At 34.5% G+C, this 27,363-nt stretch overlaps 2 protein-coding genes across 3 annotated transcripts in view; both read right to left on the bottom strand.

The window, feature by feature from the left end:
- Positions 1-6,098, bottom strand: part of HGD (homogentisate 1,2-dioxygenase) — an 84,356-nt gene extending 78,258 nt beyond the window's left edge. The window contains exon 1 of the mRNA XM_051985362.1: positions 5,961-6,098. Coding sequence (XP_051841322.1) covers positions 5,961-5,978 — 18 coding nt within the window. The 5' untranslated portion in view covers positions 5,979-6,098. The remainder of the gene's footprint in view (positions 1-5,960) is intronic.
- Positions 6,099-14,259: 8,161 nt separating this feature from the next.
- Positions 14,260-27,363, bottom strand: part of RABL3 (RAB, member of RAS oncogene family like 3) — a 72,225-nt gene continuing 59,121 nt past the window's right edge. The window contains exons 6-9 of one of the 2 annotated variants that reach the window (XR_007951901.1): positions 20,100-20,137; positions 19,094-19,165; positions 15,214-15,252; positions 14,533-14,592 (exon numbers count right to left, since the gene is read on the bottom strand). Coding sequence is in view for 1 of the 2 variants with exons in the window: in XM_051985363.1 (XP_051841323.1) it covers positions 14,527-14,592; positions 15,214-15,252; positions 19,094-19,165 (177 nt within the window). In the remaining variant the exon portion in view is untranslated. Of the gene's footprint in view, positions 14,593-15,213; positions 15,253-19,093; positions 19,166-20,099; positions 20,138-27,363 lie in introns of both variants that reach the window. The other variant, XM_051985363.1, reaches the window with a different exon arrangement.

Below are 27,363 nucleotides of genomic sequence, written 5' to 3' on the forward strand. Positions count from 1 at the left end.
AAACACCTTGAAGGTAGATTATTTCCCCCCAGATTATCTCAAATAATGTTTATCAGATTGATTTAGATTTAGAATAACTGCCTTACTTTTCCAGTGGGGAGGGGAGCGGGGAGAGGAAAGAGGGTGGGGCAGAACCTTTAGCTGGCTTTACATCACACAATGTTAGGGCAGCAAAAGAGCTTAGAGATTTTGTGGTCCAATGACCTTATTTTCTAGTTAAGAAAACAGTCAGTGAAGGGGAAAAACGGGAGGCCCAGAGAAGGAAGTGACTGACTTAAATCCAGAGAATTTAGCACCCTCTTTAGCAACCTCCTGAATTCAAGTACTCTTTCCGCTGGACTATTCAATTAATTCAATCTAATAAGCATTTACTAAGTACTTACTACGCATAGAGCACTGTGCTTTTTGCTGCAAATACAAAGATTAATAAAAGGAAATAGTCCCTGATTCAAGGATCTTACATTCTACTGAAGGGATAACCTATGTACACAAATAAGTAAAAATATATAAAGTCACATAGAATAAAGATAGCACCAACAAATAGGAACAATAGGAAAGGCCTTCAATAAGAGCTTTGAAGGGAAGTAGAGGGGAGGGAAAGGGGGAGGAGGATAAATTCTAGGAAAGAGAATAATAGTGTTTTCCTAACCTGAGTTCAAATTTAGCTTCAGAAATTTCCTAGCTGTGTGATCTTGAGCAAAATCACTTAAACCCTATTAGCCACTGGCAAATTACTCCAGTATTTTTGCCAAGACAATTCCAGGGACAGAGGATGGACATGATTGAAACAACTGAAGAACAATAATAACAACATAATAGATAATAAGTCATTTCCATAACAAATGAGATAATATTTGTAAAGTGTTTAACATAGTTACTGGTACATAGTAGATACTTATATATGCTTATTCCCCTCCTTCAGATGTGAGGTCATAAGGACCTGAACAAGTGTTAATACATTTTAATTAATTTGCTGTCTTTGAAAACTTGGTCTCCATTGTTAACTTATGTCCCCAAATACATGATTTCCATGACTGAGCTCTCCCTCCGTTGAGAGAGCTCAGACTCTAAAGGAGTGAGAAGGAACTGAGTTCCAATCCTGCTACAAATATTAACTAGTTGTGTGACCCTTGGCGAATCATTTCATCTCTGTCCATTTCAGTAGCTTTTCATATTCTAATATTTTCACTGATTGTCTGGAATTTTCTCCCTCCTCTTTTGCCTCCTGGCCTTCCTAGACTCCTTCACGTCTCAGCTAAAAAAAATCCATCTTTTCTTGCAAAAGAAACTTTTCTCAGTTCTCCTTAATTTCCTTCTGAGATTATCTTTAATACAGATCTTATTTGTACAGTTGTTTATTGTCTTCCTTACTAGCTCCTTGGTGTTTTTTTTTTCTTTCTTTGTATTCCCATCATTTAAACATAGTACCTGACACATAATAGGTGCTTAACTGCTTGGTTACTTGACTCGGTTTCCTCATCTGTAAAATGGGGATAGTAACATCTACATTCCAGGATTGTTGTGAGGATAAAATGAGATGATATATGTATATATTGATATGTATTTATATCACAATATATATAAAATCTTTTAAGTCCAGGGTATTCATTACTCTTTCCTATTTCTCTTTTTTGTTTCTTTGCTTTACTTTCCTTATTCTGTGCTGTACTCTTTCCTTTCCTATATTTCTTTTATTCACTACCATCTCACTGAGATGCATATATGTATTTGTATATACATACACATATACATTTGTTTAAATATGAATATATACATACAATTATGTGTGTATAGATAATATGTATATTTTTGTTATTGTTTGTTGTAATTGTTGTTATGAGTTATATTAAAGAAAAACAATCAGACCTCGGAGGCCAGTCAGTTCCCTGGAGCTAAGTCTCTACCAGCTTAGCTAGATTGACCTTCTATTAACAGATATACCTGCTAGGTACTAGTCTTACAGGGAATCTTTCTACAGTGGTCCTGCTGTATCTAACACAAATGGGACTTTAAGGATTCATTTTATTTGGGTCTTTGTTTTGACATCTTGACTAAAATAAAGAGATAAAAGCTGAGAAACATAAAAAATTAAATGCTGCATCACCATCATCCTAATCAATAAACATCATAGCATTTCTTTCTTTGGATCCCTGGGCTGACCTCCAGCACTAACCTTTCAGAACAGAGATTAGACAGCAGGCAGGGATGAATGCTTTTGAAGTCTAATAGAGAGACCAGAACATAATTTGCATTGGTGGGCTGCTGGAGCAGTGCATAATAAATTGCTCTAAACTACAACCCACTAACAGTTGAGAATCATTTATTTATAAATGGTAAGAATGTTTCTGGCTCCCCTTGAACTTCCCCCAAGGGAGTTTCATCAGGAAACTAAGTTTCCTAGAGTTGATACTTAACTCAACTTAAAAAAACAACCTATCTTTAGACAAGAAGAAGAAGAAGAAGAAGAAGAAGAAGAAGAAGAAGAAGAAGAAGAAGAAGAAGAAGAAGAAGAAGAAGAAGAAGAAGAAGAAGAAGAAGAAGAAGAAGAAGAAGAAGAAGAAGAAGAAGAAGAAGAAGAAGAAAATGGGAGAAATTTTAAATGGCATGGAATTTAATTTGTGGCCATGATAAAGACATTGTTTCTTTGCTTCTTGGTTTCTCTAGCTATAAAATGTGGAGATTGGTCTTCATTATCTCTAAACTTCCTTTCCTTCCTAACTTTCTTTGGTTATAGGAATTAGCAATCTTAATAATCAAGTGAATAAAACTTTTTTTTTTTTGGCTAGTCTAGTCTAGGAATTAAGAAATCTAGATTCAACCAGACACTAACATGATCTTGGGGTTGATAGGAGAATTCAAATAGGACCATCTGGTAGACCAAGACTTGCATTTATAAAATTTGATAGACTTTTGATACAAGGAAAACAAAGGCCAGGAATAGTGTGCATACTTGAAATTCCCTACCCCTGAAGCAGAAAATAAAGGACATTTTAAAATATAGAAATAGATGACAATTTTCAGAAAACTGCAAATTCTCAATAGTTATTATATACACATATATACATGTATGTATGTGTGTATATGTTCCAAATTACTGAAAAAAAAAAGAAATGCAAATTGAAGCAATTTTGAAGTTCAACATACATCTAACAAAGTAGCTTTTGATATAGGCAATTTTTGATGTAAAAATATTCAACATTTCAATCCTGATATTGAAATAATCAGTGCTGGAGAGACTGTGGGAAAGAAAGGCACATTAATATACTATTAGTAGAGCTGTGAATTGACCCATTTTTTTAAAATAGAAAAAAAAATTGGAATTATTTAAGAAGTCATTAAAATGTGATACTTTGTTCTACTGATCGACATCTACTGGGCACATATGTCAAGGAACATAAGTTCATATTTGCCACAATATTCATAGCGATGTTTTTGAATATAATAATGCTATTGTACCATGTTATTGTTATTCAGTCATATCTGATTCTTTATAGTCCCAGAGGACTATAGCATACCAATATTATCCATTGTGTTTTCTTGGCAAAGACATTAAAGTGTTTTGCCATTTCCTTCTCCAGCTTATTTTATAAATGAAGAAGTTAAGGCAAATAGGGCTAAGTGACTTGCCCAGGGTCACACAACTTGTTAAGTTTATAAAGCTGGGTATGAAGTCCTGTCTCCTTGACTTCAGGCCCAGGACTCTATTCTCTGAGTTATCCGCCTGTCTCCTATTGTACTATAAGAAGTCATAAATAGAAGTAATTCAGAAAAACATAGCAATATTTATATGAGCTGACACAAAGTGAATTAAGCAGAAACAAGAGAACAATATAAAATAATGTAAATGAAAAAACCTCTAAAAGGTATTCAAAGCATAATTAATTGTGATGAACAAGCTCTCTTTTAAAAAATTGAAAATGAAATACATTTCCCTCTTCTTGGTATAAGCATGGGGGCTTATGGGTGCCAAATGTTATATTTTCTATAAGGCTTGTCTCCCCTTTCTCCTTCCTTTAATCTATCTATGCTCCTTATGCTCAAAGTTTACTTTTCTCTTCCTACTGTACCCTCATCTATTACATTACCTATATCTGAGTAGAGTATTTTGTGAAACAGATATGTAATGAATAGATAGATTTAGTACTATTCCTGATCAGTTCCAAGTTAATTATTAGTAATATTATTGGTAATATTACAAACTTGGACAAATAACTATCTTTTCTAATTCTGTTAAATTGGAATGGGAGGTATCAGGTTAAGTGTCACTAAGAATGAATTATTTTTTCTTTCAGAGAAATTTTCCTGATGACTTGCCTGGATGACTTTATCCCTATACCAAGGGCAGCTAGGTGGCACAGGGATAGAACACTGGGCTTTGAGCCAGGAAGACTCCTCTTTATGAGTTCAAATTTGGCCTCGGACACTTAATAGCTGGGTGACCTTGGGCAAATAGTTTAACTCTGCCTTAGTTTCCTCATTTATAAAATAAACTGGAGAAGGAAGTGGCAAAAACCTCCAGAATCTTTGCCAACAAAACCCAAAATGGGGTTATGAGGAGTCAAACAGGACTGAAAATGATTGAACAAATTGTACCTATATCCTAGTCATGTTTCAAAATGCCTACTGCGTTCCCTACCCCTAAAAAATTAACCCATTCAATACAAAGGAAAACAGGAGAGAAAAGCCAATTTACAAAATGACTTTGGCTGATAACTTATGCAATATTTTGTACCTGTAGTTCCCACCTCTTATGAAGTGGGAAGGGGGGGGAGAGGAGAGATACTAGAGAGTATCAAGATTGATCACTGCAATTAATTTGAATTCATATGCATATATTTGAAAAGTAGACACTACTCTATCATGATATCCAATCATCATATCATTCAGAAGAGATATTGTCTGTCATTCTGAAGTTTAATGGCAGACATTAAAATTACATTATTTTCTTTTTTCCCCATTAAGTCACACACTTTCTCCTTGAAGTACACAAAAAACCATTACTTCCTAGGGGAAAAGAGGCTAGAGTGCTTGTTAGCCATGATTTCATTCTGAGTTTCATAATAATCTGCATGGAACACAGATTGGATGATTGAGGAACATTCCCTACCACTCCCCTTTCCTCCCCAGTCAGCTCCAGCAGCTGGAGAAGATATGTGAAGCCAGGAGAGGGAAGCTGTGAGCAATGTCAGTCAGTGTCAGCAGAGTAGTGTGTCTGATTGCTGCTAGCCTGCTCAGGCAGACAATACTGGAGGGAGCAGCAAGCAGCCAAGCCCTTCACCTTAGAGGGAAGCCCTTCAGCAAGACTAAGGGCCACAGAGTCCTGGGGATAGGGGTGCGGAAGAAGAGAAGGTTTCTAATTGCAAAAGTCCCTATGAGACAGTGGGAGGCACAGCATTCTGCGTGTCCTTATCCCATCCCTGCCACTGTGTGACTTCAGGCAAGTCACCTCTCTTGGTGGCCTGTTTGCTCATCTGTAAAATGAGATATTTGGTCCTAAATAGTCTCTGAAGATATTTCCAATCCTAACACTCCAAGGTTCTGTGTCTTAGTGCAATCAGAAATAATTCCTAAAAAGAAGATAGATTTAACTCCCCATTCCAGATTTCCTTGCTATGTCATTATTCAGTCATTTCAGCATCCAACACCTCATGACCTCTTTTGGGATTTTCTTGATAGAGATACTAGAATGGTTTTCCATATCCTTTTCCTGCTCATTTTACAAATAAGGAAACTGAGGTAAATACAACAGTGACTTGCCCCCAGGGTCATACAGCTACTGCGTGTCTGTAAAGCCAGATTTGAACTCAGAAAGAGGAGTCCTCCTGATTCCAGGCCTGGAACTCTAAGCATTATGCCACTTATTTGTCCCCTTGCTATGTAACCTGTTAGATAATTTCTGTGGAGTGTTATAGAAGTCTATGCAGATTCTAACTACAGAAACCTTCTGGATCATTTCTTACCTTCAAATCTGCCAGCATTTTCCTCTTGTAGGCTTTGGGAGCTTCACAAAACACAAAGTGTGGGGTTAAAACGTTGGGCTTTTTGGGAACAGTTCTGAATCCAATCTCTTGCTTTCCTTCTTCCTACCTATCTGCTGTTAGTGAACTGCTAAAGGAATTTCCAAACTGCTTGGTGTGCAAGTGATAAAGTCCAACAAGTCTCGCTTGAGGTTATTGACATTGCTTTTACAGGGTTTGTTTGTAGTGTGTGTTTAAAATCAAATCTAAAACTATTTCTTAATGGCTGCCAGAAGGATTTCTTTTTTGTGTTACTAAAGTGAAAAAGTGATAGGCTAAATATACAAAGAAGGAGAGATTTAAAAAAAAGGGGGGGGGGTAATCCAATTTAGTAGTCAATGATTTTTAAATGGAGAAGATTTTCAGGGCATTTGAATAAAGTGATTTTTCTTGCCGGTCTTGTCTTAATGAAACAATAAACATTTTCTTGTTCCTAAAGAAAAAGAAAACCCTTGTAACATATATACAGAGCCAAGTAAAACAAATTTCTACATGGCCATGTTTTTTAAAAAATTTCTCATTCCATAACCTAAATCTGCTTCAAGTAGCATGCTTCTTTAATGCTCCCTTGGAATTGTGACTGTGTTGATAAGAATATTTCAGTTGTTTGTATTTAAAATGTTGTCAAACTGCTTCTTAAACATGACACTTCATGCCGTATATGGAGCAGTTTGACAGTGTTATTGAAGGATAGAGTACTTGTCAGGGAATAAAGTGTTTTAAAAAACTGCAAAGAAAAGACTACCAGCCCTGAAGTCAAGAGAATCTGAGTTCAAATATGACCTCAGACACTTAGCTTCCTAGCTGTGTGACCCTGGGCAAGTCACTTGATCCCAATTGCCTCAGCAAAAAAGAAAGAAAAGAAAAGAGAGAGAAAGGAAGAAAGGAAGAAAGAAAGAAGAAAAAGAAAGAAAGAAAGAAAGACTTTGTAACTGGCTTTAAATGCCAAACGGAAGATTCTATATCTTGGAGTTAGTAGGAAACTATTGGAGTAAAGCTAAAACTTGTACTTCAGGAAAATAATTTGGAAAACTGAGAAGTAGACTAGATTGAAGTGAAGAGACATTTGAAGAAGGGAAACCAAAGGGAAAGCTGTACAAGAGTCCTGACTGATGAGGTGTTGAAAGCCTCAGACGGTCACTGTGTAAGTGAAAAGAAGATGTATACAAAAGATGTAAAGGTAGAAACAATAGGATTTGGCAACAGATTGAAGTAGTGAGTAGAGAAAGCATTTGAAAGTGACACTGAAGTTTCAAATCTGAGAGACTGGGAGGATGGTAGTTTCTTTAAAAGACAAGAGAGTTTTTTTGGGGGGGAGTGGGTAGGAAGAGATAATGAGTTCTGTTTTGTACATTTTGAGTTTGAGTTCATCCTCATACATTCTAAAAACTTATTTAACAGTTGCCTAATTCTAGAATAGACTTTATTATAATTTATAATTATAATTATTATTCATAGGTTGGGTCCCCCAAAGCAAGGCCACATCTCCTCTTGCTTGGAGGGTGCTAGTGTCTTCTCCTCAATATAAATTTCTTTACAGTTGATTGCTCCCTGTATCATCAATATCCTCCAGTAGACTAATGTCCCAGTACCATTTTAAATGGTACCAGTACCATTTAAAAAGTCAGTACTGTATAAATTCATTCTTACAAAAATTTGTAAAATATTTGTAAATTTCCTGAAAAGAGAGCAAGAAAAGAAGTTGCAAAGAATTTCCCTTCCCACACTGTGGGGCACACTCTCCCATGTACCACCTTAGTCTTTGGAGAGATCAGTTCACGTTTAAAGGAGTTTCTGCATAATATTGGCTCTATCAACTTCACTTCCAAATATATAGTTAATAGTAAGTTGCTTACACTCCGTTTTAGCAACCTTCTATCCACTTAGTCATTTGTGACCTAAATCCTCCTTGGACTTTGCTGTCTGCAAAACCCAGCATGGATTCAAACTTTTCGACTTCTAAGGGCTCATTTTTCTGATCTGAATTTCACAAGAACAAGCATGTACTAGTACCTTCCAGCTGGCTGCATTAATAACAATGCAATAAGTCAAGATGTTGAATTCTATTTACATCACTCTGCTAATATATGGATAGTTCCCATGATCCTCAGTGCTTTTTATGTGGTAATAAATGGCCTGTTCTGTTCTGGATTCAGCCAAAAAGTGCTGTAGCTCAAAAACTCCCTGTGGCCTCAGCTAAACATTGCCATTGGCTTCTATGCTAGAATATATATACCAGTACCTTTAGATTTATAAAACTTTCAAATACATTCTTATCCAAGTCTCAAAATTGTTATGTGCCTGAGGTAGGTAGAATATAGGATCTCAGCATCATATTTTTATTTCCTTCCAATGGGAAGAGGGAAGGGAATAAGCATTCACATAGCATTTAACCATGTGGTAGATGCTTTGCTAAATGTTTTACAAACATTCATTTGATCTTTACAACAACTTTCCAAGATATATGCTATCACAACTCTCATTTTACAAATGAGGAAATTGAAATAAATAGAGGTTAAATGATTTACTCAGAGTCACACAGCTAAGAAGCTTCTGAAGCCAGATTTGAACTCAACTCTGATCCTATGTCTACTACTCTATTAGTTGTAGCACCTAGATAAAACAGTTGTTCAATAATTTTAGTCATCTCTGATTCTTTGTGATTCCAATTGGAGTTTTCTTGATACAGACATTGGAGTGTTTTGCCATTTCCTTCTCTGGCTCATTTTACACATGAGGAAACTGAGGCAAAAGGGGATAAGTGACTTAGGCAGGGTCACACAGTAAGTACCTGAGCTAGTAAGATCTGAACTCAGAAAGATGAGTTTTCCTGACGCCAGGTCTGACACTCTATCCATTGCATCACCTAGCGGCCCTCAGAGAAAATAAGTGACTTTTTCACACTAAGAAATTATAGAATTAGAACCCATTTCTTTATTAATCCATGCTATTCCATTTAATATTAAATTAAGCATCATTATGGCATGCAGTTATAAGATAATAAATTCATTTTCCTCTGTTTTTTGGCCAACCATCCACAGAAGGGTGATTTTGCTAACGTGAACACAATGTCCCATTTGAAAGAAATATATTTTGAAGCAAGTACTTTCATCAGCCCCTTTCAATTGAGCCACCAGGTTGTTTGGCAATGATGTATTTTTGGAACAGGACTGAGTTATAGTAACTATGGTTGAACAAAGCAGCTAGATGGTATAGTGGATAGGATTGGAGAAAGAAAAGATTAATTTTCTAAACCACTCCAGTGTCTTTTGCTAAGAACATTTCACTGGGATCATGAAGAGTCAGGACAAACAACAACAAACAGAATTGGAATTCTTGTACAATGGGGAGGCTGCTCAGTATAGTTGAAATAATACCAAGTTAGGAGACAGGACTAAAACCAAACCCTGGCTGAAATATCAGTCATTAATTCCAAGAACTTTAGTGTATCATTTCCCTTCTAGGGACCCAACTCTCCCCCAGTTCTACAAAGGATGTTTCACATCTATTCACATTCCCCTTTTTGTCTTGTTTTTCCCCCTTCGTTTTAGAAAAGTATTCCTTGATTTCTCAAGTTCCATCATCTTCACAATGTCTTCTCTGACATTTTTCCTCATCCCTCAGAGAAAAGGATCTTTCCTTCTTCAAATTTATTGCAGCACTTTGTCTGCATTCCTTACTTGATTTTCCTCAGTTACAATAAGTAAAAATACTAAAGCAAAAAGTAACTAAAACAAGTTTTGTGTCAGCTTATGAAACATTAGACATTTAGTCCTTCACCTCTCTAGTGAAAGAAAGGTTCATTTCATCATTTGTCTTATGGAAGACATATTTGGCATATATATTTATTATCAGTTTAGTATTTTTAAGTGTTGCTACCCTTTACATTATTGTGGCCATTGTATACATTGTTCTCTTGATTCATCCTTTATTCTTCATCAGTTCACACAAATTTTTCCATATTTCTCTGAATTTCTCATTTTAACTTTTTATTGCACAAGTGTCGCCTAGTAGAGCACTGGACTTAAATTCAGGAAGACCTGCGTTCAAATTCTGCCCCAAATACTAACTAGTTATGTGACTGGACAAGTCATTTAACCTCATCTGCTTCACTTTCTCTCTATGTAACATGGGTATAATAAAAATCTTTACTTCCCAAGGTTGTTGTAAGAATATTTGCAAAGTAGTTAGCAAACTTAAAGTACTATATATAGTGCTCTTATTACTGTTATCATTTCCTCATTCATATACTGTACTATCTTTTGGATTGTTCAATGGATAAAGCACTGAGTCTGGTTTCAGAAGATCTGAGTCAAATATGCCCTTTGACACTTACCAGTTGTGTGACCTTTAATCCTTAATCCACAGGAGAAGGAAATGACAAACCATTCTAGTATATTAACCAAGAAAATTCCAGGGACACCACTGGTGTACTATGGCCACAGGATCACCAAGAATCAGACATGATTAAACATCTGTTTTTTCAGCTAATCAACAGGAAACTTTCCACTTTTTTTTTTTTTCACTAATAATGAAAACTGCATCCAATATTTTAATAGGCTCTTTCTGCCTTTAATTTTCTTAGTATTTATATTCATTTATGCAGTGAATATATAAATGGCTTGGGTCATTTTTTTTAATATAATTCCAAACTGTTTCCCACCTTCTCCAACTGTGCACTATAGTATGTCTTCCTACTCTTCCCTTCACTCCCAACAGTCTCTGTGTCTCATCACCTTTGCCATTACTCTAGAAAACAAATGCTCTCTTGCAATCATATCCAGTTTGAGTTCATAAAGTCTACATTCTTTTATCCCCAACTAATGCTTTATACAATCATAGATTTAGACATGAAAGGGCCCTCAGAAATCACAGTTAAACACCCTTATTTTACAAATGAGATACATAAAGGCCATCAAGATTTACCCAAGTTCATATCAGGAGGGAGCAATAAAGCTAGGATTCAAGCTTAGGGCATCTAGCTCCAAATTCAGCTGTTTCCCCCCCCCCCCCCATCTCATTGCTGTATAGGCCCAGCCTCAAATTGCTGAGGAACTATAGAAATTAGCTGGGAACAATTCAAGTGACAAACTAAAAAGAAAATAGTGACATGGAGGGAAATAGATTGAATTTATTTTCAACTTTGCCTCCAAAATACTTTTCTAAGTGTCTTATGCATTCACGACTTCAACCTTTCTCCCTACTATAAGACACAAAAACTTATAATTATCTGTTATATTAGTCACTCATAGTTTAGTGTTTTGTTTTTTTTTTTTTTTTGGTCATATGTAAAAGAAGGGATAGATCACTTCCAAAGTGCCTTCTGGTATACACTTTTCAATAATGTTTATGATTGACACTAATCTTTTTGGTGCCTAAGTGTAAAGAAAGATTCTATCAAATGTACAAAAATATTTATAGCAGCTTTTTTTATGGGGCAAAGAATTAGAAACAGAGAATGTCCATCAATCGGGCATTGGCTGAACAAGTTGTGGTATATGAATGCAATGGAATACTATTTTTCTATAAGAAATGTTGAGCTAGTGGATTTCAAAAAAACCTGAAAGACCTACAGGAACTGATGTAAAGTTAAGTGAGTTGAACCAGGAGAACATTGTACACTAAGAGAACAGCAAGATTGTGTGATGATCAACAATGATTTAATTAGCTCTTCTCAGCAATACAGCGATCTATGACGATTCCAAGATTCTTGATGGAAAATGTGATCCATATCCAAAGAACTATGGAGAATGAATAAAGATCAAAGCACACTATTTTCACCTTTTCTTTGTTTTTGGTGGTGTTTTTCCTTTTGTTGTTTCTTTTTTTAACAACATGACTACTTTGAAAATATGTTTAATCAGCGTGCACACATATAATGTTTGTCATCTTGGGGAAAGGAGAGAGTAAGGGAAGAAGGAAAACTTGGAACTTGAACTTGAAAACAAAACAAAACAAAAATCAATCATCTAAGGATCAAGCTAAACAGGTGAGATAGAGGTATTGTTAAATGTCAGATTTGACGTGCCAAATCTTTGTCCCCTACTGAAAGGGGGTAGTAGTTGTTCTCCCCAAGCTAGATTTGAAGATGGGGGGAGACTATACCCTTAAATTGCCAGCAGGTTACCCACTTAAATACTGGAAACATCTTCTTGCTGTATGTGAGGCAGTCTTAGCTGGAGACACAACAGGAGAGAATGCTCTGACAAGGATACGGATCCTGACAATGGAGTAAATGGATGGGAAGAGGCTTGCTTTGTTCTAAGATCTCAGGTCCAGGGTTGACCTTATTAACAACTAAGTAGAACAGGCAACTACTGCCTAGAAATAACACCTTGCCATTTAACTAGTATAGCTTAATTCCTTTGGGTCTTGAAGGCTTGTTTTCAAAAATTCCCTGTAGATCTTAAGTTATGAGCTCACCCCTTAGCAGAAAACAGTTGACAATTGGCTGAAAGCAAAAATGGACATAGGATAGGTGCCTGGGGAAGCTTATGGGAGTTGGATAAAGCAGGGAGGAGGAAAAATGACATTGACAGGGGGAATGGAATGTATCCAAAGCCAAATTATTTCCTTCAGCTTTGCCTTAAGTCATCCCTGATCAGAGCATTGAAAATCATCTAACATAAGCTCTTTTCCTGACATTAAGCCTTATACTGCCACTACTTATTCTGGCCACACATTTCTTAGTGTGAAAGGAGCATATTATTTTGAAAATAGATATATATTTGGGTTGATAAGGAAGAATTAAGTTCATTTGTTTTCTAAAGGAAAGATAATCAGTTCTAGAAAGGTATTTTTGTTTGGTTTAGTTGTTTTTTGTTTGTTTGTTTGTTTGTTTTTTAAAGAGGGAATAAGCTGTAATGGGCTTTAATTTAAAATGAAGAAAAGATAATGCTTGAAATCAGTACCCAAAAAGGTAAATAGAGATGGGAATGCTATTAATTTTTTAACATGGGGAAAATGAGAGCCAGAATTTTGCCCAGGTATTGTTGAATCTTTGGCACACAATGCACAGTCCCAGATACAACATTAACACTTATATCAAAATCCACACGTGGCATAGATGCTACATAGTTCTGCCATCCCCTACCTCCCACCACCAAATTCTATTCAAAGGTGGAGAAAGTGGAGAAACTACTCCCCAGAATCTTCAAAACCTCTCTTTCTTGTAAAATCCTAATGTAAACTCTTCTCTTCTGATTTTGGACTGGCTAAATGTTGAAATGTAATTAAAATGGGAGAAAAAGATAAAGGAGAAACTGGAGTGTGAATGCTTTATTTTTACAATGAGGAAATGAAGCTGTGAGGTAGGAACTTAATTAAAAAATCATGGAGAGAGATGGGAGAAGAAGATAATTGAAGCTGAGATGAACATTGGAGGTAGAGAGAGAACAGAGGGTCAATCAAGGAGATTCTGAGGAAAGCAGCAAAATCAAGATTCACTCTAACAAGGAAAAATGATGGGCAAAAATCAAAAAAGGAAGGCTGTGCAAAAAAAACTGACATGATCCTAAACCAATTATTGGGCCATCAAGAAAGCCAAGAATCCTGTTCCATAATTCATATCTATTTCCAGTGAATGTGTGGCTGCAAAGTCTATTTTTACTCCTTTCACAGTGAATCCTCCATTGTTGGCACCAAGAATAATATTCTTAATTCATTGAGTACATGCAAGTGAACTAAGATTTACTCTTCCAGAGGTGAATTTTACTTCAAATAAATAAAAAGTGAAGGAGCTATGTAAGTCACTTACTGCCTCTTTTTTTTTTTTTGCTGGCCTACAAATACGCCCTGCTTATTCCCAAGTAGGTTTTGGTGAAGACTGCAGTCAGGTAGCACTCAATGCTTATAGGATTCGGGAAACTGCCAGCTTCTGACCAACTTTTTTGTTTTTCTGCTTCTGATGCTGCCCATATATTATTAATTTGTATTTATATTTAACTGCAGCTCTTAGTCAGCCTCTTTTAGTCACTGAGACATTTATGAGGAAGAGGAGGGAAAGCAGAGAAGACCTCTATTATGAAGAATAATTGACTGAGGTGGAAACATAATTAATCCTGCTTTTCCTCTTTGAGAATGTCAAAAAAGTAATGAAAGTTAGCTATTAAAAACAATTTAAAGATTAACTAATATGACTTCTCTTAAGAGTGTAAAAACAATAGGAACACATGTCAAATATACTTAAGTTTAAATGTACTGGGCAAGAGTAAATTTTCACTGTACTCCCAAGTCACTGCTGTTTGATGCTTTATCGTATCCTTTATTTCCACATGACTATACAATTCACAGTAGTCAATGACAGAGAAAGAAGAAAGAGCTCTATATATGCACAAATGATTCCTATTATCATTTTCCTTTATTTTTCCATTAGTGAGGGAAGAATAGAATTTTTAAGATAGATGCATAAAAGACAGGACATTCTGAAAGTCAACATATTGCCTCTGGAGTTCATCAGGAAGAGAAAATCTGTTCCTTCCTGTTCATTCTTTAAAAGGATGAACATATTTCAGTCGTAATGAAGGTTTTTTAGTGTTCCCCCACCAAATCTTTTTCGTTCAGGAAAGCCAGGGATCTGTAGATAGGAAGACAAAAATTATCTAAAGCAGATGTAACACAGTCATATCCCAAATAACATGCTTGTCCTTCTCATTTCTTGTTTTCTACAATGAAATAATCCAGTAATATCATTCACACATTTACAATGTAAATGGGTTTATCTTGATAGGGGAAGTTACTACTAAGAAATTCAAACTGTAAGAATAAGGTAAACTAAAAATACTACCAAAGAATAGGTACCAAATAGGTAGAAGGCAAATTTCTTTAAAAACAATAAAATATAGCCTAAATTAAAAAAGGTGAAGATTGAACATTATTTAACATATTATTATTTAAAATTAAGTGTTACCATTATAATAGTCAGTTCTTTAATGTCAGCAATAGAAGAAATAGGACATGTGGTTCCTTTGGGATCAAGAGGAATGCCTATAACTCCATAAAGAGCTTTAGAAATCAAACTATTCCAAAGCTAAGGGTAAGGTTTAGTGACATAGAACTTTTGAAATCATTATTGTTATTACCATTTAATACTAAGATATAGGAAGACATTTCTAGTGAAAATCATAAAAAGCAAAACTTGGCACTTTAACTCTAGCTATAAGTCTTGTTTTACTTAAAGAAAAAGCTGATCACTAACCTGGTTACCATCTCGAATAAAGTATCTCTTCTCTATAACCTGTTGGAAATAAGAGAGATGATTTAGCATATGTAGAATATACATATCTGGAAAATGTGGTTAACTGTAATGGCTACTCAAGGGACTAAAAGATTTATTCACAATTAAGAAACTTTAATTAATCTAAAATTAAGAAGCTTCATACAATTTAAAGTGAAGTCTGCCACCAGTTAATTTAGTTAGTGTATAGACTTAATCAGGCCAAGTTTGAGAGTTTGATCTCTATCTGCAGTTAGTTAGCAAAAAGTTGTTCTTTTTCATTATCACAGACTGAACCCTTAAGTCAGATATTTCATTAACTTCTTTTTCCTTTGCCACAGAGAAGGTCAAGTAAGAGAATGTGGATGGATAAAATTAATATTGATAGTGTTGCAGTGGCTGGAGTCAGGATAAATTTCATTGTATCAGTGGCACTTGGGCAGAGGACAAATGTATCTCCATGAGAATGACAACAATTAGGTTCAAAATCAACAGGCAGAAATTCTATTGTTCCTTAAATGAGACTGCCTACATAGTGGTAAAGATCATACCCCACTCTATTCCTATAGATTATGTGTGAAACTTGTCTGTTTCCCCCTAGATGCTATTTGTTATTTTACTAATTAAAGGATAACAATGTTCCCCTTGAAGCCATCCTCCAGTTGTTTCTCATTCTTGCTATATGCACAAGTCACTGCTGGTAATATACCACAGTCTGCTTGGCCATCATGAGTCCTTCCATTTCCATCTATTCTTTCAATTCTTCTGAGATGATAATTTATTAGTGAACAGCATTACTCCAATATTACTCAACAGTAATTCAACCTTTTTTCAGTGGTGATCAACACTGCTGTGCAATTTCCCACATACAATCCAGCCTGATAGCCCCAGTCAACTCAGTCCTCAGCCCAGATTATTATCTACTGGAAGCACTTATTCAAGCATATTTATAGGCTAAGTCAATAAGTTATCTGTCCAACTACATGTGTTTTTCAATCATTTTTGTCTTTCTAAGAGAAAGATGGGATAGATTAATTGTGCCTTGGTATGGATTTCACTAAGGCAGTTTTTGTAGTGCTCTATTATTGTAAGAAAAAGGATATGTGGAAATTTTACTAACTAGAGTAGAGCTTTCATTTGGACTTTGTACTGGACATTTTCCATGATACCAGATGAACACATATTGATTAGCTTGTTCAAATACCTTCTCTGATGTAAGTACTTAACTGAATGCTGAACAAAGCTATCTCTGTGGTCACATCAGTCATGGATTCTCTTATGATTCTGAAATATGTGAGAGGAACCTTGTCTGAGGAGAACTGTTAAGACTATTGAAAGTCAAATGCTTTTTTTAAAATTAGGAAATAAAATGAGAACTTATATATACATTCTCTTAACTTTCAGGCAGTTGTGTTGCTATAATGATATGATAATCTATGAAACACCTTTTAAATTCTGCTTGTTCCTTTTTCATGTATTCCAAAAGTATACCCTTAATATGAACATAGTGTGACACTCTCAGAGATTTTATGAAGATAAGAAGGTAAGCAATGTGGGATTATCTTCTTAGTTGCCTTTTTTCCTGTAAAACCACTTTTTTTGATCTTTCTCAAGCTATCTTGAGAATTGGTGAAATGCTTTGAAAATTATTTTAATATCGGTAGATTAAAACATAACCTAGAATGCAAATTTCTTCTGGTCATACTTGGCCAACTCTAGACATGATTTCCTATATCCTTTTAAGCACCATTATCAGTTTTCACTTGTCATATTGGTTACTATGTAGTACATCTGTGGCACCATACTAGGAATCCCACTATAGATGTCAATGAAAATAAATAGAAATTCTAGCAGATCTGTTCTACTTTTTTTTTCTTTGCTGAGGCAATTGGAGTTAAGTGACTTGCCCAGGATCACAGAGCTAAAAAGAATTAAGTGTCTGGGGCCAGATTTGAACTCAAGTCCTCCTGACTTCAGGGCTAATACTCTGTCTACTGCTCCACCTAGCTGCCCCAAGATTTGTTCTATTTTGTACCTATTTTTCTCCTGATTTTGTTTTCAAATGCTCTAGGATTTTTTCCTGAATTGCTTGCTGCTGTCATGTGACAATATTGCTCATAAGATATCAAGTGGCTTTCTTCATAATGTTCTGCTAATAAATATCAGGTGAGATTACATAAGGACCTAATATATATGACAATTCTTAGATTCCAAGGAAAAATATTTGCTAATCTAACACTAACTCCCAAATTTTCTGGGGCTGAGAAATTCTGGAAGTTCAGGCTTCCTCCACCCTATTTTTTTATGTGCCACAGAGCATATAGGCTGGAATTAAATCAGTCAGGTCACAGGAAGTACTTTTTCATCACAGAGGGAATGAAACTGAATATTCCTGTTATGGAAATCTCTTTGTATAGAACGTGTGTGTGTGCGCGCACGTGCGTACCTCACCCACATATGTGATTACATTCACTGAATGACAGGTTGATGTTATAATGCAATAAATTCCATCTCTTGATCATCTTCTCCTACCCACTTCCAAACAATTCCAATCCTAATCCAATCTAATCCAATAGCTATTTATTAAATGTTTGCTATGTGCAAGACAAATAAAATGCTGGAGATACAAAGGCAAAGGAGCATCCCACGAGTAGGAATCCATAGGAAAGGAAGATTCCCTATTACTGACTTTCATGCTCAGTGTTCCATTTCTCACCCACTGCCCTTCTCCAGCTCATGCCAACAACTACTACCAAATCAGAGACAATCGTGACTCCTACTCAGGCTCTCCTGGGCCTGTCTCCTTGGACAGGGATGGGTAGAGAAGAGAATAATGTGGAGAGAAAGGGTGAAAAAGAATTCACCACACATGTAATAAGCATGTACTAAGAGCCAGACATAGGAATAGGAAAAGATGACAGTCCCAGAACTCTAGGAATTTAAAATCTAATCTAAGGGAGATGAGACAAGTACACAAACAAGCATGAGACCAGGGTTAAAGAAGAGATCCAAATAAACTGCTCCAATAAAGTTTGAGAAAGGAGAACTTTTCTCACTTGTGAGGATGGTAAAAGAAAGAAGATGCCAATTCTGGAAAGTAAAGATGAGGACAGAGAGTTCAGTCTGCTTTCCAGTTCCCCTTAGTGTGCCATATGAACACTGGGCACACAGCACTCACTTGAGCAGCATTGCAGATATGTGACTTTGACAAGGCAAAGGTGCCCTAATTTACGAGCATGCTGAGTCATTCTATATTTTTATCCCATTTCAACACTCAGAGAATAGGTCAATAACAGGAATTCAAAAGTCTTTGAAGTATTAGATTAGCAAATATTTTTGCTATGGAACCCAACAAAAAAAGCTTTGAAAGCCTTTGAAAAGACATTAACTTCATAGCAAGATAAAGTAGCAGCTACTTTAGAAATTATATGTGTGTCTGGGATGAATAACTCCATAGAATTACCCAAGCAAATCAAACAATTCTTAGAATTTGTATTGGCATCAGGTAAGTACCTTTTTTTATTTTATGTTTTTTAGGAATGTGTATACTAAACTTAAAAAGAAAAGAAAAGAAAAGAAAAACATCCATTTAAAGTCAGAAGTGGGATCAGTTGCCTTACAATGACAAAAGTAAAAAAATTTAAACCCTGGAAGTCATTACATATCCTTTGCAGACAAAGTAATATTGCTAATGGCACAAATACTTCAGCAGGCATTGAGCAATTAAATAAAGAAATAGTATGTTCCCCAAGTTCCAAGTTCAGCCTGAAGAAATGAAGGGACATTGCAAACTAGGACCTTAACTCTCTTAATTCACAGACTCTTAGTTATAATAGAAAAGAGAGCACTAGTGAGAATTTACCTTATCAAAAAATCTACTCAGCTTGACAGCATTGGAAGATCCTGCGGCAAGGTACCGGGGATTTGTACAGTCCTAAAAAAGGGAACATAAAACCTATGATGAGCAATGATTTATATTTTTCTTTTTTCACTTAGTGGTATTTTTCCCCAATTACATGTAAACATAGTTTTCAACATTTATCTTTTTTTAAAAAATAAATAATAGCTTTTTATTTTTAAAAATACATGCAAAGATGATAGTTTTCAACATTCACCTTTACAAAAATTTGTGTTCCAAATTTTTCTCCCTCCCTCCTAATCTCCCCCAGAGAGTAGGTTAAACATGTACAATTCTTCTAAACATATTTCCACATTTATCATGCTGCACAAGAAAAATAAGATCAAAAGGGAAAAAATGAGAAAGAAAAACAAGCAAAAAAAAACACCAACAAAAAAAAAATACAACAAAATTTATCTTTGTAAGATTCTGAGCTCCAGATTTTTCTTCATCACTCCTCCCCCTCCCCGGCAAAACAGCCAACAATCTGATATAAGTTATAAGTATACAATCATGTTAAACCATTTCCACATTAGTCATACAATGAAAGAAGATTAAGAATAAAAGGGAAAAAACATGATAAAGAAAAAATAAAAATAGTATGCTTTGATCTGCCTTCAGACTCCATAGTTCTTTCTCTGGATGGGGTCAGCATTTTCTATGTGATTTATATTTTTCAATAAAAGTTCTTTATTTGTTACAATAATTATTATTAGGTTCTTTTATAGAGAAATAAAGTCTGTTATATTTTTAGAAAGTTTCTATAGGTGGATTTCAAATTACAATTAATAATACAGGAAGCAATGAATTATAAGAAGTATTAGAGAAAGGTAAAGTTGCCTATATTTGTGACCAATCAATTTATCATTTTTATGGTGGTCCTTGAATTGGTTTATTGAGAGGGTTAGGTTTATAAGGTTGGCACCTTTTGAATGAAAAATTAGTCAACATGCATTTATTAAATACTTACCACATACCAGGGACTATGTATGCTGAAGGTCCTAAGCACTTAATTAAGGTCACACCAGAATAAGAAATAGAATAATTATTAGATAAAAATTCTTTAGTTCCATCCTCTGTGCTAATCCTCACAGAACATTTACTCATAACCAAATGTGACATGAAATAAATCATTTGAAGCTCTTATGTCAAATGCAACACCACACAAGCATAATTACTTCCTCCAAACGCTTATGGTGCCATGCTTAGGTCTGAGGCACAAAGGACACCCCAGAATTGAGTTATATTGAAAAAGAAAAAAGAAAAAACTGAAGGCAGAAGGTTAAATATATTAAATATTTAGTAATCTATCTACTGAGATACATATAGGAACTTTATGAATATAGTTCATGTATTGTAGAATTCTGTCTACGGAAAATAAGATGAATCTAAATAATTAGAGAAATATTAATGAAAATGATCAATTATGAAAGATTTGGTTCTTCTCAGTGATTTAGTGATCCAAAGCAATCCCAATAGACTTTGGACAGAAAATGCCATCTGCATCAGAAAAAGAACTAAAGAGAATGAATGTAAATTAACACATGCTATGTTCATTTGTTTTTTTGTTTTGTTTTGTTTTGTGTTTTTTAATCTCTCCTATGGTTTTTCCCTTTAAGTCTGATTTTCCCCTCCCAACATGATTCATAAAACAATGTGCATTTAAAATAAATAAGTAAATAAATAAAAAATTGCTATTGATTAAGAAAAACACTTCAGATCTCACTTATTGTTCTTTCATATTGGACTGTGCATTTTACATATCTGTATAATCTTTTATCTTCCGTAGGAGAGGAGAGAAAAGAGCTAGAAACAAGAGGTATGGCTTGGAAGAAATGGGAGGCTGGTGAACCTAAGGTTGTAGGAAAAGGCAAACAGATTTAGAAGTACTCAACAGAGGGAGAGATGGATAGGTTATGCAAATAGGATTTTCAGAATTTGAGCTCATGGAAATATGATCAAAATCATAAATAATAGTGATACTTTTCACATAAATAAAGTTAGATCTAAACAACTGGAGAAATACCAAATGCTCATGGGTAGGCCAAGCTAATGTAATGAAAATGACAATTCTACCTAAATTATTCTATTTATACAGCACCATACCAATTAAACTGCCAAGAAATTACTTTATAGTTAGAAAAAATAATAACAAAATTTACCTTTAAGAAAAAAAATTCAAGGGAATTAATGGAAAAAAAAAAGCAAACAAAAATGGTCTAGCTGTATCAGACATAAAACTATATAATAAAGCAGTGGCCATCAAAACTATTTGGAACTGACTAAGAAATAGCATAGTTGATCAGTGTAATAGGTTAGGTTCACAATTACTATAGTAATCTAGTGTTCAATAAACCCAAAGACTCCAGATTCTGGGATAAGAACTCTCTATTTGACAAAATTGCTGGGAAAACTTAAAGTAGTATGACTGAAACTAGACATTGACCAACACCTAACACCCTACACCAAGAAAAAATCAAAATGGGTTCATGATTTAGACATAAAGATTGATATTATAAACAAATTAGGAAAATAGGGGATAGTCGCCTCTCAGATCTGTGGAGAAGGAAGGAATTTATAGCCAAAGAAAAACTAGAGAACTTTATGAAATATAAAATGGATACCTTTAATTATATTAAATCAAAAAGTTTTTGTACAAACAAAACCAATGAGTCAAGATTAGAAAGGAAGCAGAAAACTAGAGGAAAATGTTTATACCCAAGAGTTCTGATAAAAGCCTCATTTTCAAAAGAGAACTGACTCGAATTTATAATACAAACCATTCTCCAAATGATAAATGATTAAAGGATATGAACAGACTTTTTTTCAGAGAAAGAAATTAAAGCCATTTCAAATCATATGAAAAATTGTTCTAAATTACTATTGATTAGAGAAATCAAATTAATACAAGTTTGAGATACCACTACATATCTCTTAGATTGGCTAAGATGACAGGAAAAGATAATGATAAATGTTGGAGGGAAAACTGGGGCACTAATACATTGTTGGTGGAATTATGAACTGATTCAACCATTCTGGAGAGCAATTTGGAACTATGTCCAAAAGGGCTATCAAAATGTACATACCCTTTGATCCAGCAGTATTTCTACTGGATATGTATCTCAAAGAGATCATAAAAAAGGGAAAAGGATCCACATGTGCAAAAATGTTTATGGCAGCCCTTTTTATAATGGCAAGAAACTGGAAACTGAGTGAATGCCCATTCACTGAATAAATCATGGTATATGAATGTTATGAAATATTATTATTCTATAAGAAATGATCAGGAGGATGATTTTAGAGGGGCCTGGAGAGAGTTATATGAACTGATGCTAAATGAAATGAGCAGAACCAGGAGATCATTATACACAGCAACAGCAAGATTATAGGATGATCAATTCTGATGGATGTGGCTCTCTTCAACAATGAGATGATTCAGGTCTTGTGATGAAGAGAGCCATCTATACTTAGACTGTGGGAACTGAAAATGGTTCACAACATAGCATTTTCATTTTTTTTGTTGTTTTTGCTTGCATTTTATTTTCTCATTTTTTTCTGGTTTGATTTGATTTTTCTTGTGCAGCAATAAAACTGTATAAATATGTATGCACATATTGGATTTAACATATACTGCTACCATGTTTAACAAATATTGGACTACTTGCCATCTATGAGAGGGGGAAATTGGAATACAAGCTTTTGCAAGGATTGATGTCAAAGAATTATCCATGCATACGTTTTGAAAAATAAAAAGTTTTAATAAAAAAATAGAAAAAAAGAAAACTACCTGTTTATATCCTTTCACCATTTATCAACTGGGGCATGAATCATAGTCTTATAAATTTGACTCAATTCTAGAAATATTTGACAAATGAGGGCTTCATAAGTGAAACTTGCTCTAAATTTCCCCCCTACTTTCCTGCTTTATTTCTAATTTTGGCTACATTGGTTTTATTTATGCAAAACTTTTAAAAATAAATCTCTAATTGTTAAGATCTGTCTTTACTTGTGTGCAAAGTGTTTTGAAGTTGTATTCATATAATTCCTGGATATGTCTTGGCAGGTAGAATCCAAGCATTTTATATTTTCTAGTTGTTGTAAGTGGAATTTTTCTTTTTTTCCTGTTGGGACTTTGTCAGTGATATATAGAAATGTTGGTGATTTATGTGGGTTTATTTTATATGCTGCCATTATGCTAAAGTGGTTAATTATTTCAATTAATTTTTTAGTTGATTCTCTAGAGTTCTCTAAATATACTATCATATCGTCTGCAAAGTGATAGTTTTGCTTCCTCATTACTTATTCTAATTACTTTTATTTGTCTTATTGCTATAGTTACAATGTCAAGTACAATACTGAATAATAGTAGTGATAAAGAACACTCATGCCTCACTGGATCTTATTGGGAAGGCTTCTAGTTTATCCCCATTTCAAATAATGCTTGTTGGTAGTTTTAGATAGATACTAACCATTTTAGAAAAACTCTATTTATTCCTATGTTTTCTAGAATTTTAATAGGAAGGAGCATTACATTTTGTCAAAAGCATTTTCTGCATTATACTACAAGTTTTCCCTAATATTGAACCAACTCTGCATTTGTGGTATAAATCCCACTAAACCATGGTGTATGATCTATGTTGCAATTTTCTTGTTAGTAGTTCATTCAAAATTTTTGCATTGATATTATTAGGGAAATTGGTCTATAGTTTCTTTTTCTGTTTTAGTTCTTTCTGGTTTGGATATCAGCACCACATTTGTGTTATGAAAGGAATTTGGTAAAACTCCTTCTTTGCCTATTTTCCCAAATAGTTTATATAGTACTGGAATTAATTGTTCTTTAAATGTTTGGTAGAATTTACTTGTGAATCCATTTGGTTCTAGCAATTTTTTGTTATGGAAACTACTGACAGCTTATTCATTTTTTAAAAAAGGATTATTCTTCTTCTTCTGTTAACCTGGGTAATTTATGTATGTTTTTGTAAATATTCAACCATTTCACTTAGATTGTCAGTTTTATTGGCATATAATTGGGCAAAAGAGTTTCATAGTTGTTTTAATTTCATTTTCTTTGACAGTTAATTTACCAATTTCATTTTTGAAACTGTTAATTTGTTAGTTTTTTTCCAAATCAAATTGACCAATGGTTTATTTTTCCCCCATAAAGCCAACTCCTAGTTTTATTTATTTGTTCAACTTTTTTCTTTCAATTTTATTAATCCCTTCTTTGATTTTCAAATTCATTTCAATTTGGTGTGTTCAACTGGGGATTTTTAATTTGTTCTTTTTCTAGTTTAACTGCATGCCCAATTCCTTGCACTCAATTCTTTCCTTATTTTTTATTGATGGAAGTATTTAGAAATATAAATTTTCTGCATCCCACAAATTTTGGTATCTTTGGAAAGTTAAGGTCCTTTACTAGCATAATTTTACTATTTCTTCCATAACTTATTTAACTTTTCCTTTAAAAATATGGATGCTATATCATTTGGTACTTATATTTGGTACTGATATTACTTCATTATCTCTAGTATCTTTTAGCAAAATGTAGTTTTCATGCTTATCTCCTTTAATTAGGTCTACTTTTCCTTTACTTTATCTGAAATATGATTCCTACTTCTGCTTTTTTTTAACCCTTTAGCTGATGCATTATAGATTTTCTCCATTCCTTCATTTTTACTCTGCATGTGAATTTGTTCCACATGTGTTCCTTGTAAACAATATTGTTGGATTCTGGTTTCTAATCCATTTTGCTTCTGTTTTAAGGGTGAGTCCATCCAATTCATATTCACGGCTATGATTGCTGTGTATCTCCCTCCAGGGCAGCTAGGTGGCACAGTGGATAAAGTGCTGAGCCTGGAATCATAGAAACCTGAGTTGAAATCAGCCTCAGATATTTTCTAGTTGTGTAACTCTGGACAAGTCACTTAACTCAGTTTTCTCATGTGTAAAATGAGCTAGAGAACAAAATATCAAACTACTCCAGGATCTTTACCAAGGTAACAAACAATAACAATTTCCCTCCATCATATTTTTTTCCTGTTTATCCTTTTCTTTTTACCTTGTCCCTTCTCAAAAGTCTATTTTGCTTCTGATTACTGCCTCCCTTAATCCACCTTCCCTTTTTATCAGCTCTCCCCCTTCCTTTCTTAATCCTTTCCTTCCCTATTCTCCTTCCCCTCCTATTGCTCTATTTGGATAAGACAAGAGTTTCTACACCCAAATGAGTGCATATGTTATTCCCTTTATGAACCAATTATGATTAGAGAGAAGTTCAAGCACTGTTGGTACCCTCGCCTCCCCCTTCTTCTCCATTTTTCTGTCCATTGTAAATAAAAGCTTTCTTTTGTGCCTCTTTTATGAAATAATTTCCCTCATTATTTCTCTTCCTTCTTCCTCCTCTCAATGAATCCCTCTTTCTCATCTCTTAATTTTTAGATCATCTCATTACAGTCAAGTCACACCTTTGCCTCTCTCTGTATGTATACTCCTAATTGCCCTAATGACAGTTCTTAAGAGTAACAAGTAACATCTTCATATATAGGAATGTAAGCAACTTATTGAACATTATTTATTCCCTTATGGTTTCTCTTTCATGTTACTTTTTTATGCTTCTCTTTAGTTTTGTATTTGAAAGACTAATTTTCTATTTAGTTCTGGTCTTTAGCTCTAATCAGGAATGTCTGAAAGTCTTCTATTTCATTAATTGTCTGCTCTTCCTTCCTGAAGAATTATATTTCTTTTGCTGGATTATTCTTAGTTGTAATACTGGATTCTTTGTCTTCCAGAACATCATATTCCAAATCCTCTGCTCCTTTCATGTGGGAGCTGATAAATCTTTGAATTAGATGGTGCCTCCATGATATCTGAACCGTTTCTTATTGCCTGAACTTTTTCTTTTTGAAAGAACTCAGGAATTTAGCTATAATATTCTTGGGAGTTTCCATTTGGGGATTTCTTTCTGGAGATAATTGGTGGATTATTTCAATTTCCATTTTACCTTCTGGAACCAAAATATAAAGGCAGTTTTCCTTGATAATCTCTTGAAATATGATGTAGACATTCTTTTTCTAAACAAGGCTTTCAGGTAATTCAGTAATTCTTAAATTTTGTCTACTCCATCTATTTTCCAGGCTGATTGTTTTTTCCTATGACATAATTCACATTTTTCTACCCTACCCCCATTCTTCTGAGTTTGTTTTATTTTTTCTTGATATCTCAAGGAGTCATTAGCTTCCACTTGCCCAATTCTATTTTTAAAAATTTTTAATATTTTATTTTATCCCAGTTCCATGTAAAATAATTTTTTGTGTTTAAAACTTTAAGATCTATAGTCTCTCCCTTCCTGCCTCCTCTTTCCCCCACTGAGAAGACATATATGAAGTTGTATAAAACATTTCTATAAAAGTCATATTGTGAAAGAAAATATAGGGGAAACTAGATGGCACAGCAGATAGAGTACCATCCCTAGAGTCAGGAGCATCTAAATTCAAATCTTGCCTGACACCTAATACTTCCTAGCTGTGTGACCCCGGCCAAATAATTTAAACCCAATTACCTCATCCCCCCACCAAAAAAAAAAAAGAAAATATATTTCTCTCCCTCAAAGGGGGGGGGGGACCTTCAAGAGAAATAAGTTAAAACAAAAAAAAGTATGGTTTTATCTGTTTTAAAACATAATCAGTTCTTCCTCTTGGTATGGAGAGCATTTTTCATCATCACTCCTTCAGAGTAGTCTTAGATCATTGTATTGTTGAGAACAGCAAAGTCATTCACAGCTGATCATCCTATAACACTGCTATTACTATGCACATAGTACATTTCACTTTGAGCTCATGGAGGACTTCCCAGGTTTTACTGAGACTATCCTGCTTTCTGAGAATATTCCTTATGGAACAATAGTAATCCATCATAATCACACATCATAATTTATTTGGCCATTTGATGGGCATCTCTCTCAATTTCCAATTCTTTGCCCTGAGAAAAGAACTGCTATAAATAGGTTCTTTTCCTATGTTTATACATATAGACACTCCTTTTAACTGCCCTAATAATGAGAAAATTCTTATGAGTTATAAATATCATTCTCCTATGTAAGAGTATAAACAGATTAATCTTAGTAATTCCCTTTCCCAGCAATTTTTGTTAGATAGCGGGTTCTTTTCCCCAAAACTAGAGTCTTTGGTTTTATTAAACAATAGATTACTATTGTCATTGACTATTGTGTCTTGTGTACC

Source organism: Antechinus flavipes, chromosome 3, assembly GCF_016432865.1.
Source record: "Antechinus flavipes isolate AdamAnt ecotype Samford, QLD, Australia chromosome 3, AdamAnt_v2, whole genome shotgun sequence".
Classification (NCBI taxonomy): Eukaryota; Metazoa; Chordata; class Mammalia; order Dasyuromorphia; family Dasyuridae; genus Antechinus; species Antechinus flavipes.